Source organism: Opisthocomus hoazin, chromosome 6, assembly GCF_030867145.1.
Source record: "Opisthocomus hoazin isolate bOpiHoa1 chromosome 6, bOpiHoa1.hap1, whole genome shotgun sequence".
Classification (NCBI taxonomy): domain Eukaryota; kingdom Metazoa; phylum Chordata; class Aves; order Opisthocomiformes; family Opisthocomidae; genus Opisthocomus; species Opisthocomus hoazin.
The window spans coordinates 79097038-79109402 of NC_134419.1; the positions used below are offsets into that span (position 1 = coordinate 79097038).

The window sequence follows — 12365 nt, forward strand, 5'->3', positions numbered from 1 at the left end:
AAAAAAATAATTAAAAAATTAAAAAAAAAATAAAAAAAAAAAGAAATGCAACCACAAACCAGATTCATCTTTTTTGTGGCTGTATCACATGCACATATTCTACTAGTATTCATTACAGCCATGTGGCACAATTTTGATTTGACTATACAACAAACAACTTTTTTTTCAAAATTATTTGTTCTGATAACTTAAAAATAATATAAAAATAAACAATGAATTTGACTTTTCCTCAAAAATAAAAAAAAAGGATGTGAAGTCTAAATAATAGCAACTTTATGAAGTACAAATGAAATGTATGGACGCTAATTTATTTCAAAGAAAAACATGAAGGCAACGGTTCTTGGCTTAATGCTATTCTCAGCATCACAATACCAGGCCATGACAAAAACCAACACATACAAGAAAAAAAAAAAAAATATGAAAAGCAATATACAAAATTTCAAAGATAAATACAATATTTATAGTTGATATGTTACAAAATAAATTCCCTTAGTGACTGCAAGTGTTTGTGTGAAAGAAAGTGTTGCAATGAATAAGACTATTTTATTCCTTATCGGCTTCATAAGGAATAAAATTTGCTTTTCTAAATATTTAAGTGGATCTGAAAAAAATTCAAGACAAGTGTATAAATATTTAGCTACAACTTTGGCAAAATCACAAAAGTCTACAATTTTATAACCACATACAAAACACATTAGGGGAGAAGGGTCTAGAAGTCAAAAGGACAATTTTCTGGTACAAGAAACATAGACTTCACAGTAGCCTAAGAATGCAATAGTATACAGTGCTAGCAAAAGTTGAAAAAATGTTGCAGATCACACTTGCTTAACAGGAAGCTCTAGCAGTGGAAGTATATTTTTTTCTTTTTACCAACAGACAGTAGCAATTTTTTTTTCTCTGTCAGTGTGCTTGTTGAAGGCAAGAGAATTCAATATCAAAGTTACAATTTCTAACTACAATAAGTTACAAAGTTCCATTTCATTAAGATGAAGTTAAGCAATGATAAACCCTCCCGCGCCCGCCCCCGCTCCCCGGTTTGTGTTTTTCTGATCATATATTCATCCTTTTTTGTTTTGTTTTTTTTTTCCAGTTTGATGGCTCATAACCTCCTTGGCCCCCTTTTTTCCACCACAAAAAAATATTTCACATTATAGAGATACACAACCATTGTGAATCTAGTTATGAGTACAGAAAAATGTTCGGAGGCATTTTTCATCAGTGTTTCATGATAACCAAAATGGTGCATCCACAAAGTTTCTCCCAACACATAGCAAGTACTAGACATAGCCAAGACGTAATCAGAAACTTTATACAAAATAGGCGTCGCTTTTTCCTTATTCTTCAGGACTGAGAAATGTGAAAATATGAGAAAAATTCAGTCAATAAAATGGAATTGTTCATGAAGAAGTAGGTTGTTTGTATGTAGATTCTTAATAGTTTAAATAAAATCTTTAAACAAAGTCTTTCTTTTTTTTTTTCTGTAGCATTTCGATTTGTTGCTGATTCTGTGTGAAGATACTGTTTCCATCAGCATGTCTTAATATACTAAACTTGTCCCCTAAGCCCGTCCTCTGAAGCTCGGTGCTACGGTAGGTAAACAAAAGTGACTTTACATTGGCGGGACTACAAGCCCAGACATAGCTAAAAGAAAAAGAGAAGAAAAATCAGCCGTTATTAGCACGCTTGCGTCAGGCCTGTCTGGTTCAAAGCCACCGCGATGCTCGTCACCTCCGCGCCGCGCCCCGGCGTCCTCCGACCGAGGGACCGCGGACACGCACCGTTCCCAGCACAAGCGCTTCACGTTGCCAGAGGAGGCTCTGGGGGGGGTTTTGTGTGTGGAGCACCCCAGCTCCCACCCACGGGGCATCTCTCCCAGCACGGGGCTGCTGGCAGCTGAGGAACAACTCGGTCGCTTCCCATCATGTCAGGCATTCCTCGGGGATGTCCCCCAAGCGGGAACCCCATCAACCACCGCATCACGCCCAGGCCTGCCACCTGGGCAGAAAACCTCCGTTTCCACGACTCTACTTTACGAGAAGAGCAGGGCCAAGCAAGTCGAGGCCTCTCTCAGACCAAAGCCAAGTACCCTACACCTGCCCTCAGCTCTGGAGACCAAGCGCCATAAAATGACAGATTAGTACCCCTGACCAGCCATCTCCTCTTTTTTTTTTAACAGATAAAGACTGAGGTGCCAACAACTACTGCTTTTTCCCTACTTAACTCTTTGGTAGAAACGTCATTCAGACAGTCTTTAATTTTAATGTTGTTTAATTTTTGCCATAATGATATTTCTCATTAATTTATGTACAACAGATATTAATAAATTTGTTCGTGTAGTGATGTGAACTTCAATTTCTCAGTTCATTAATTTCAACAATATTAATTTATTTCAGATTCGCTGCTACAGCTTTATGCTTTGGAAGAGCTGGCTACTTACACACCTCATACGTCACCTACCCTCCTACAGCAGCAGCGGTGCGGGCTGCATGGCCAGCGTTGCTCCGACGGCTGCGCGCGGAGCCCCGAGCAGCTCTGCTCCTACGAGCTGCTGTGAAGCTCTTGGATGGGAGTACATCTCTCTAAAACCCATCTCAAGTGATGCTCTTGAAACAGGTTAAAGTTTTCCAACTCTGCTACGTTTTTCCCCCATCTAGGTGCATCAAATATGTCGAAATTTTAGCAACAAAGATGTGCAGCCTGCTCTGGGTGACCCTGCTTCGGCAGCGGGGTTGGACTAGATGATCCACAGAGGTCCCTTCCAACCCCTACCATTCTGTGATGCAGACCAGGGGAGTGTGAGGAGTAGCATCATGCATCCTGAACTAGCTACATCACCGTGAAAAATTAAAATGGAAGATATCGTGCTGGATGGTTTATAGCACTGCATGTCTTCTACATGACTGAAGTCACAGAGCTTCACTGGAGCACATATATTGGCAGGGACCCTTTCCACCCAAAGCATTTCGTTTCCTACCATATTTCCACCAAATCTTCTGTGAGTTTTCAGGCAGCAGGAAGCCTGGCCCCACATCAGGCAGCCCCAGAGAGATGGGGTTCCTAGGACGCACCTGAACTGGGGGACACGGGAACCCATTTTGGCGTGCTGTTATGCTTCAGTACAACCCTCAGCTGCCCTAGAAGCCAAAATCACCGGAGGTTAACCCAAACTACAGGGTCTTCCTGTCTTTGCTGGGTTGGGTTCAGCAGGGGTCTGTCATCGCACTCTATGTGGACCTAATGGCTAGGTCTCGAGACCTGCTCTGCCAGCAAAGCCCAGAAGTCCAGGACTGAGCCAGACAATGGCTTCTTCAAAGGACAACTTGGCAGAAGAAAAGGCCAGATTTTTCTTCCAGAGGTTGCGTGTATAAATACGTTAATAAATAGCACATCAGTATGGGGCAATAACACCCCATACATCTTAATCACATGTTGATTGTAATCTCATCTTTGGCTTCTGGTACTTGAAAATTCAGGTTGCCTGATGCACACTTTTCTGGGGAAAAAAAAGTCTGAATTCTGTAAGTGATTTAGCCGTTTTTGTTGAATTCCATCAGTGGCACAATGAGGGGGAGGTGCAAAGTTGGTGCTCCAGATACTCACTTCACTATTTATTTTATTAGCGACATTTGACAATTGTGAATTTCTGCACTGCATTTCCTGCTGTGCAAATTGATACCAAATGCCTTCTTAAAGAAAAATGAGGTGGCTAGTTTTTTAATAATAATTTTAATAGTTTCATCCAGGGGAAAACCAGAAAATTAAGCAAGATGCAATTTTAAAAGAACATAGAGAACCTTTATCTCTGCATTACGATCATAAATCTTAACCAGAGAGCAGTATCTTTCACAATCTATAAAAAGTAAATTACAATTGAAAACCAAATTTTCCAACTTTACAGCAAGGCAGCATTTCTTGCTAAAAATTTTATTTTGTACCCTAAATGTCCATTGTTTTAAACAGGAAAAAGACCTCTGTCCTAAGGAACCCATACGCTAGCATCCTGCTCTTAAAAAATATGTGCAAGTACTGAACTTTTGGATCATAGGCGAGGAGGAGGCAGCCGTACGGAGTTAACAAGATTGTGGCTTTTTGGATGAGGCCCAAAGGCTGTTTTTTGTAGGCTTCCTCACAGGAGTGAGTCGTACCCGCGGGCCGACAGAGAGAGGGGCATCTCCTCTGCGAGCGGCCGCTTCCGAGCTTCGACCCTTGTTAGGGTATCAGTTGGCCAAGGATGGATGTGCAGCTGGCAGGGGTGGAACGCGAGCGCAGTGAGGAGTAAGACTACACGTTAGCTCTGGCTGGCATTGCCTGCACACAGACCTTCCCAGGCTCCCCCAGTTTGTCTTCTTTTTTATGCTTTATCTTTTCTTCTTTACCTTATCTAGCAGAGGGCTACGAAGATGGTGAGGGGACTGGAGCATCTCTCCCATGAGGAAAGGCTGAGGGAGCTGGGCTTGTTCAGCCTGGAGAAGAGAAGGCTGAGAGGGGACCTAATAAATGCTTACAAATATCTCAAGAGTCGGTGTCAGAGGATGGGGCCAGACTCTTTCCAGTGGTGCCCAGTGACAGGACAAGGGGCAATGGGCACAAACTGAAGCACAGGAAGTTCCGTCTGAACATGAGGAAGAACTTCTTCCCTCTGAGGGTGACGGAGCCCTGGAACAGGCTGCCCAGGGAGGTTGTGGAGTCTCCTTCTCTGGAGATATTCCAGCCCCGCCTGGACAAGGTCTTCTACAGCCTGCTGTGGGTGACCCTGCTTGGACAGGGGGTTGGGCTGGGTGACCCACAGAGGTCCTTGCCAACCCCGACCATGCTGGGATTCTGTGATTCTGTGATTCTGTGGTTCTGTGATTCTGTGATCTTGGATCACTTTAGGAAAAAGTGAATCCCCTTGCTGGCTGTAGACCTCTCTGTTCACGCTTTGGCAGTAAGTCCCAAAACGCAGAGTGGCTTTTTTGAGGGCATGCTTACTAGCAGCAAGATCTTGCTTCGAGTGTGATGGGCTCAAGTGGTCCTGATGCTTAGGGTGATGTTACCACAAGCCAGAAGTTAGAGCAGCTCTACCTCTGCTTTATACTATGTTAGGAGACAACACAGTCCATCTGAGGTCCGGATGGAGCGTTAAAGTTCTCCTCCTGCTTCCTCACCACCTTAGATATAGCAAGAACAGCATTTTTTTGGCATGCAGACAAATCCTATCGTGGCTTACCCAGCAAGGATCGGTGCAACTAACCCCCAAATCCCTGTAAAGCACTACCCATGCCTGCAGGGCTGTTACACATCGGGTTTGGCCATGAGCTCACCTGACTTTGCGTGGTACTAACAAACCTTCACAGGAAAACCTGGGCTGCCTGGCCCCATCATATCGGTCTGCCAGTGCCTTGCCATAGCGGGGTCAGGCAGCTTCCCTCAAAACTAGCCAGCTGGGTTTTATCCCAGAGCAGAGCTCGTGTGGGGAGAAGGTAACAGAACAAGCAACGAGAAAGAGGATATCCTGCCCGGTGATTAAAAGCGCACGTCATCCCTCCTTATCCAGCTTCAGAAACTGCAGGATTTACGTACAACAGTGTCCACGAGCTCTTACTTCTCTCTCGGCTTGATTAAATGTTTGTGACCATTCCTAACGGTGCGGACTCCGCAGCTGTCACTCAGCTCCTTCACATTCCACTGTCTAAGGAGGCTCTGTGCTTGAAGATCACTGAAAAACTTTAGCTGAGTTGGAGTACAGCTCTTGAAATCCATATTTTAATTTAGTGTAGAAAAAGTGCTGATCAGAAAACTCTCCAGCTGCTTGTACAGTGTTCAGACAACAAATAATTAAACTTTAAAAAGGGCTCAGTGTCAACAAATGGCTAAGAAAATAGGAAGAAGGAGGCAGAACCCCCCTAAATAACCGCACAGGTAAAATGGAGTGTAAATAAGTATCTGCTGCACTGCTGGCTCTTCCTCATGTTTCGTGAAGAAACCAAACGACCAGTTCATCCCTGTCTAGCCACTCGACGCTGGCTGCAGATCAGCTCGAGGCCCTGGCTGTGAGGACAGCTGGGTGAAGCGCTGGCATCCAGAAGCCTTTCTTCAGTTCAGTCTGAATTAACTCAATAGCTTTGGTTGGAAAAAAAGATGGCGCTTCTCTGCTGTGGTGATGGAGGAACTCACCAAGGAGATGTTAGAGGCAGTTTGATTTTCTCCTCAGCCCGAGGGGACTTGAACCCACATATTTTGCCTGTTCCTACAGTAACCCAACTCTCACAATACGGATCATCACCTCATGGCGCCGTCCAGCTTTGTATAAATAATTCAATCCTGGAACTCGGTGCTCTAATTTCCAGACTAGAAGGACCTTCTTGCTATTTCTCTGGGTCATTTTGCTCAACACAAAATGATGCAGTTTATCTGCTTCAGCCAAGTGAGGAAAACAAGACAGTTTTTATTACTTTCTTTCCAACGCTTCTATTCGTTTTCAGTTTGGCCGCTGAACCAAAGCCTGAAGTTTCTGCAGATCCCTACATCTGGGTACCTTTGGATTTCAGCAGTTCCGAGTGCTGGGTGGGGTAGGGACAGCCTGGCAAGGCAGCAGCGCAGGTCTCAGAGATGCCTAACCTCGAGCTTTAGCAACACCAGCGGGATGCTGGACACCGTGAGCGGTGACACCAGGTCTGCTGCTGGGATCGTAGCATCCTAAAATCGGGGGTTGAAGGGATTGGTAGGCTTTCACCAGTCTGTGTGGGCTTGGAAGAACCTTAGTCCAGAGCAGGGTTGGGCCTCAGCCTAAGAGCTAACTTCATGACCTCTTTAACAAAATCAGCCTTGGTTGATCTGAAGTCATCTACTAGGCATTTACACTGAAAGCCTGAGGATGAAGATGTATGGCTGCTGGGGGCTTGGGGAGGTGCCAAGGGACACTGGGTGCTTGGTGTCTGCTGGGAACCAAGCGTTTAGCCCACCCAGCTGCTCTGAAAACATCACTTCGCAGTAATACAGGTCTTTTAAGTACCTGAAACCTTGAATATCTGATGGGAAGCCCTTTTTTTACACACTGAAATTACAGAAATTTAGATAATTTTAGTTTCGAATTTTAAATAATTTTATTCTTCATAGTAAAGCACTATCAACAAGCTAATGAGAATATGTATATAAATATCAGCTACAGACTAGCTACAGAAAAGCTGTTCAGATCTAAGCTGTGTGTTACCACGTTTTATTTTATTTCGGTTTGGGTTTTTTTAGTTATTTAAGTATTTACTTTTTATACTAGTGTATTGTTATAAAAAGAGGGAAGTAGGACACTGGATTATTTTATGAATGGATAATCTTTTCTAAGAATATTGCTTATACTTGGCATTATTTTCTTACTGTAACATAGTAAAGCTTCCTCCACTAAAGACATATGCAATGACAGAAATTGTTAATCTAATTATCCTTTTCTTTAACAACCAGCCTACAGTAAGATTTGTGCAGATGGATCCTCAGCCCTTCATTGCACTGAGTGCGTAATAACCTCTCAGATGCTTCTTTGGGCCAAGAAGTTAATAACAAGACACGGGGACATCCATTTTGAGATCCTGGTCTCAGATGGCCTGGATTGTTGGTGCACAGGCGGTTCTGTGGGATTACATGTCTCCAGAGTGCCATAAACTAGGTGCCACAACACGCAGGTGTCCGGAATTACTTTGGCTCATCATATTATGGATATCGTGGTAACAGAAAGAATAAATAATGCCACATTACCTAAATCTTAACTAAGAAAGTCAAGAGGAGGGATGACCTCCGGGGTAAGAGTGTCTGCAACCCTTTCTGATTTCCATGGGATTTGAAGTGCTGCAATATACTGCACTGTGAAACGAGGCTGGTGATTTGTGAATCGGGGCAAACAAACCTTTTCAACAATTCTAATGCATCTGACAATATTATCTTCTAAATTTTAAGATATGCCATAAATAGAAAGTCGTCTTTGTTCGTATTTTATTCGTCCACCAGACGTATACTGTAGTGTAATTCCATTTGGCCCACTCCCAGAAGGTGACCATGGAAATTCTGCACCTGATTGATAAATTGTTCATTCCACCACCCACACAGAACCACACAGATTAAAAACTGCCTGCCTTAATTAAAATATTTAGTGATTCATTTAGGGAAGCATCCACTCTAACACCACAGTAAGAGAGTGAGTCGGGGCCAACAGAGCACGCAAGCTCACTGCACAAGTGGCTAGCTAGTCCAAGGGAAGGTTTGTTCACTGAAGAGCTTAACCTTATTTACAGTAGTTTGACGCATTTTAAAATAATTGTTGCATCCTATGTCAAATGAGGAAATCGCACCACGTTATGCTGGAATGCGGCTGGTTTTAAACATCCGCAGAAATGCGTTCAGAAAATATATAAACACAAGGAGCACGTGAAACCTCCGAGAAGCATTCAGGGATACAGTCGTACACCAAAATTTAAGGCACGAACTCCTAAGGGAAAATGCCAGAAAAACAACTAGTGTTTTCTCTAACGCAAGTATTTAAAGTGAACTAAGATTTGCTTAAAATCTTCGCGTACCATGCATGCCACCCTATTTCTTCTCCTGCTTTTGCATCACCACGAGAGCACCAGAGACCTAAAAACACAGCGAGGTACCTTTCTCCAGAATAAACAATCAGGGCTTGAGTGTATGCACCAAAAAAAGCAACGCACAGAAAATTGAGAGAGATCCAGCTCACCTTGAAGTCCATTTCCATTTGCACTGGTGCAAGATGGTGGAGGAGAGGCTTGGGGCCTGACAACAGGAGCGAAGGCGCTCTTTTGTTTCACTGCAGAGATGACATTGGCAGGTGAGAATGAGAAAATGCCGTGTGTACTGCTACAGTTTGAAGGGAGGGTGACCGAAGAGGCTGCCATGGTAGGGCTTGACGGCACTACTGCAATAAAGCAAAAATAATCAGGACTCAGATTGAGGTTTTCACGGCAAACACGGAAAAAGAGAGTGATAGGGCCTTGCCTCTTAAAATATATATATATATATATATATAAAAAAAATATATATAAAAAAAAAAAATGAAATGCCTTGGCTTGGCCACTCTCTGGATAACAGGCAAACTCTTTTGTGTTGGACTTCTGTTACAAATTGCGCAGTCCAATTTTTTTTCTCTATCTGAGATTGTATTATGGCACAAACAGATCAATTTATTATATTCATTTTTACGTCCAGCCTCCAGAGTCACCCCTCCTTTTATCCAGTAGCTCACGATAGAGGAAATCAAAACAATGCAAGTATTTGATTTTGTAGTAAATATGAATCTATATGATGATGTGTTACCAAAAATAGACACTTACTGCCATAAGGAGAGTTAGCTGAGGAGCCATTAAGAAATCCAGGGGAACCTGGTACACCTAGATTGGGCATGCCGGCATTGCCATATCCATTCATGCTATTGCTGACTGTGTTGTAATTGGACTGCTGAGGAGTACTGCTGGGAACATATCCTCGCGGGGAAACACTGCTTGTGTTGCGACTGTAACCTACTGTGTTAGAAACCCCCCCACCCCAAAAAAATAATGTTATTTTATAATATAGACTTAGGGCTGGGGGGTTTCCTCATGCAGCATATATTACACAGTTTTAATTGATTGCACAGCTTTGCTCTAAGTTGTCTCTTACTGCCCTATCAACTCTTGCAGTTTGAGATAACCTTATCACGCCAACCCTACTTAAATCATCTGCGAGCACTCTATGTTGTCTCTCCTCTTAGCACAGACAGCCAACAAAAGCTCTCTTCGATCCAGCTGTGTCAGGTGCCTTCACGTTTGTCTTTAGGAGCAATTATCAACAGGCTCAAGTCCCGCTTTGTACCAGCGCACTGAGTGAACTTTCAGCCTCTCCAGACCTTCAAATGCCACAGCTGACAAGAAAAACTGTTTTGTCGCAGTGATTTACTTTGAAAGGCTGTTTTGGGGTCTTCATTTTATGATTGATATTTTTATACTAACGACAAGCTCATATTTTCATAAGGTGTAGCCATCGGTGAAAACTAATTGAAGATCGAGTACAGAATTTTATAAGGCTTATTAGCTTGGAAATGCATTAAAAGACAATCTTTTAGAAGAGGAAACATAGCAGAATCAGGATTTTAAACAACAATTTGTTCCTATCTGAGCAATCAATTTAATAATTACGTTGCAAGCAAAAAATATGGGTTTGAACATATCTAATAATCCTGCCTCCCTCCTCTTATTAGTAACAAAATTAATTTTAAATTCAATATGCTACATGCATTTTCAATTACAACAGGTAAATTAAATCAACTATTACTTTTATTAGTAACATATATGTCACACGTGCCTATAAACAAAGTATTTTAAAATCACAGACATCAAATTAGATTTATCTGTGTAAATATTCCAAAACCAGGTGGAGATACCTAGACATAATTATTTTATAATAAACATACCAGCTGTATATTTACTGTGAATAACAAAGAGCTTTCTCCACTTTGCCAATTTTTTTTTTTTTTTCCCCCACTGGAGATGCTTTGTGATAACAGCAAACGAAAGAACAGGGAGAATTAAATATTACAAGAAAGTTAAAGAAGGCATTTCATTACGCGATCAGATGTATGACTACGGGGAGAAAAAGAGATAGAACAGGGTGGTGACATCAGCTGGCATTAACAGGCACTGGCCAAACGCAGTCCACAACGTGAAGGATTATCTCTCGAAATCCCACATACCTTGGTCGTTGGCTTGTGATGTTTCGGAAACATTAACGGCGAGCTGGCTGCTGAAGGAGTTCACCCCCATCATGCCAGTGTGAGCAGGAGTGTTGGCTAGAGTGGGGATCTGGTTGTGATTGCGCGGCACGCTGTATAGCGCTTCAGCAATGTCAGCTGCTCGCTTCAGGATTATTTCCTAGAAGGACAGAAAATAAGCGCTGATAACCGGGAAACTGATTCGCGCCAATATTCCAAGTTGCAAGAACGTTCAAATTTACACCAGAGATTCATGTGAAATTATAAGTAAGGGTGGGGATTTTGCTGCTTCTTTCAACTGCAGCTTCTGTTTTCCTTCCTAAGTACTGGAGCACTGTGCAATTTCAGGTCAACACAGTAAGTATAAAGAAATAAAGAAATTAACACAAAATTACAGTTTAGCGCTGTAAGTCATGTGAAAACAGTGCACATCTACTTTACTCATCCAGGGCAGTAGATGTACTTACAGCAGTTTGCAAAATGCGGTAGGTTTTATCCGCTCTGTTTAGCAGATTTCTTTAGGACTTCCCATTAGTCACTGTATATTTTGGCCCCAGTTCAAGGTTATTCTCTTGCCTTAATGATTGCTTATGCTTTTGGCACCTTATGCTTAATTGTCATTTCTGACAGGCAGACTAGCCGTGAGAAGAGAAGGGGAAGACGAAGCGTTTCCCTCGGAGCAGTGCATCACATCAGACTGCCCTCAAGGTGGCTGGCAAAGCCAGGCTGTCTGCAGAAGGCAGGCGCCGATGCTCTGCCAGCTCTGCAAGCGGCCGGGATCGACGTACGGACGCAGGCGTGCGGAGGAAGACTGCGCTTGTCACCCACCTGGTTGTTATGGGGCATCCCGTATAGGGCTTCAACAAGGTCTGCTGCTCTCTTAAGTAATACTTCCTAAAGGGAAACAAACAACCAGTGTTAACGTTTCACTAACTGCGGCCATCGCTCCAAGAAGAGAGAGGTGCAATAACGTTGGCAGCTCGTGGTGGCATCTGTAATTACGAGGAACCGATAAAGCGGGTAAAATATATCACACGCTATCCTGGTGCTCCTGCTATGTTTAGTGGGTGCATTACAAAGATAGGAAGGTATTTTGTTTTGGAGGAAAATACTGCTTGTGGTTTGAAGTCAAAGTTAGATATGAGCCTAAAAATAAGATTGCATTTTACATCCAGCTGTTCAATTATGATTGACTAGAAAAGGTGTTTGCTGCTGTAGCGTGTAGCTCTAGTGCTGAATTAGTGAAATCAGTGCTTGAGGTTTAATGATGTAGTCTTATGGGTATTAAACAAACAAACACATGGTAGAGATATGAAAGGCACAGGCATCACATTTGGCTGTTAATTCCTAGCACTTTAGTGGTGAAGAACAATAAGTAATTTTCCATATCTTAATTAAACTGGCAGAGTCCTTAAAGACAACATCTCACCCCTAATTCATGCCCCAAATTTGCAAGTGAGTTCAATGCTTATTCCTCTTTATTTTGAACAATAAAGTGAATTAACTTGGGTTAATCTAGTTCTTTCATAATGACATTAAGAAATTTTTCAATTAACCTCTTTGACTGCATGTTGTAAAGGACTTCATAAATGACTTCACATTCAGAGAGTGTTGAGTACTTGTGCCTGGGGGCATG

General features: G+C 42.6%; 1 protein-coding gene across 2 annotated transcripts in view; it reads right to left on the bottom strand.

Annotated features, from left to right (window-relative positions):
• Positions 1-1302: 1302 nt before the first annotated feature.
• The window catches only part of EBF3 (EBF transcription factor 3), a 124403-nt gene continuing 113340 nt past the window's right edge, over positions 1303-12365 (bottom strand). Inside the window, exons 12-16 of one of the 2 annotated variants that reach the window (XM_075423937.1) lie at positions 11558-11623; positions 10712-10889; positions 9318-9506; positions 8705-8794; positions 1303-1641 (exon numbers count right to left, since the gene is read on the bottom strand). In XM_075423937.1, coding sequence (XP_075280052.1) covers positions 1610-1641; positions 8705-8794; positions 9318-9506; positions 10712-10889; positions 11558-11623 — 555 coding nt within the window. In that variant the 3' untranslated portion in view covers positions 1303-1609. Of the gene's footprint in view, positions 1642-8704; positions 8903-9317; positions 9507-10711; positions 10890-11557; positions 11624-12365 lie in introns of both variants that reach the window. The other variant, XM_075423936.1, reaches the window with a different exon arrangement.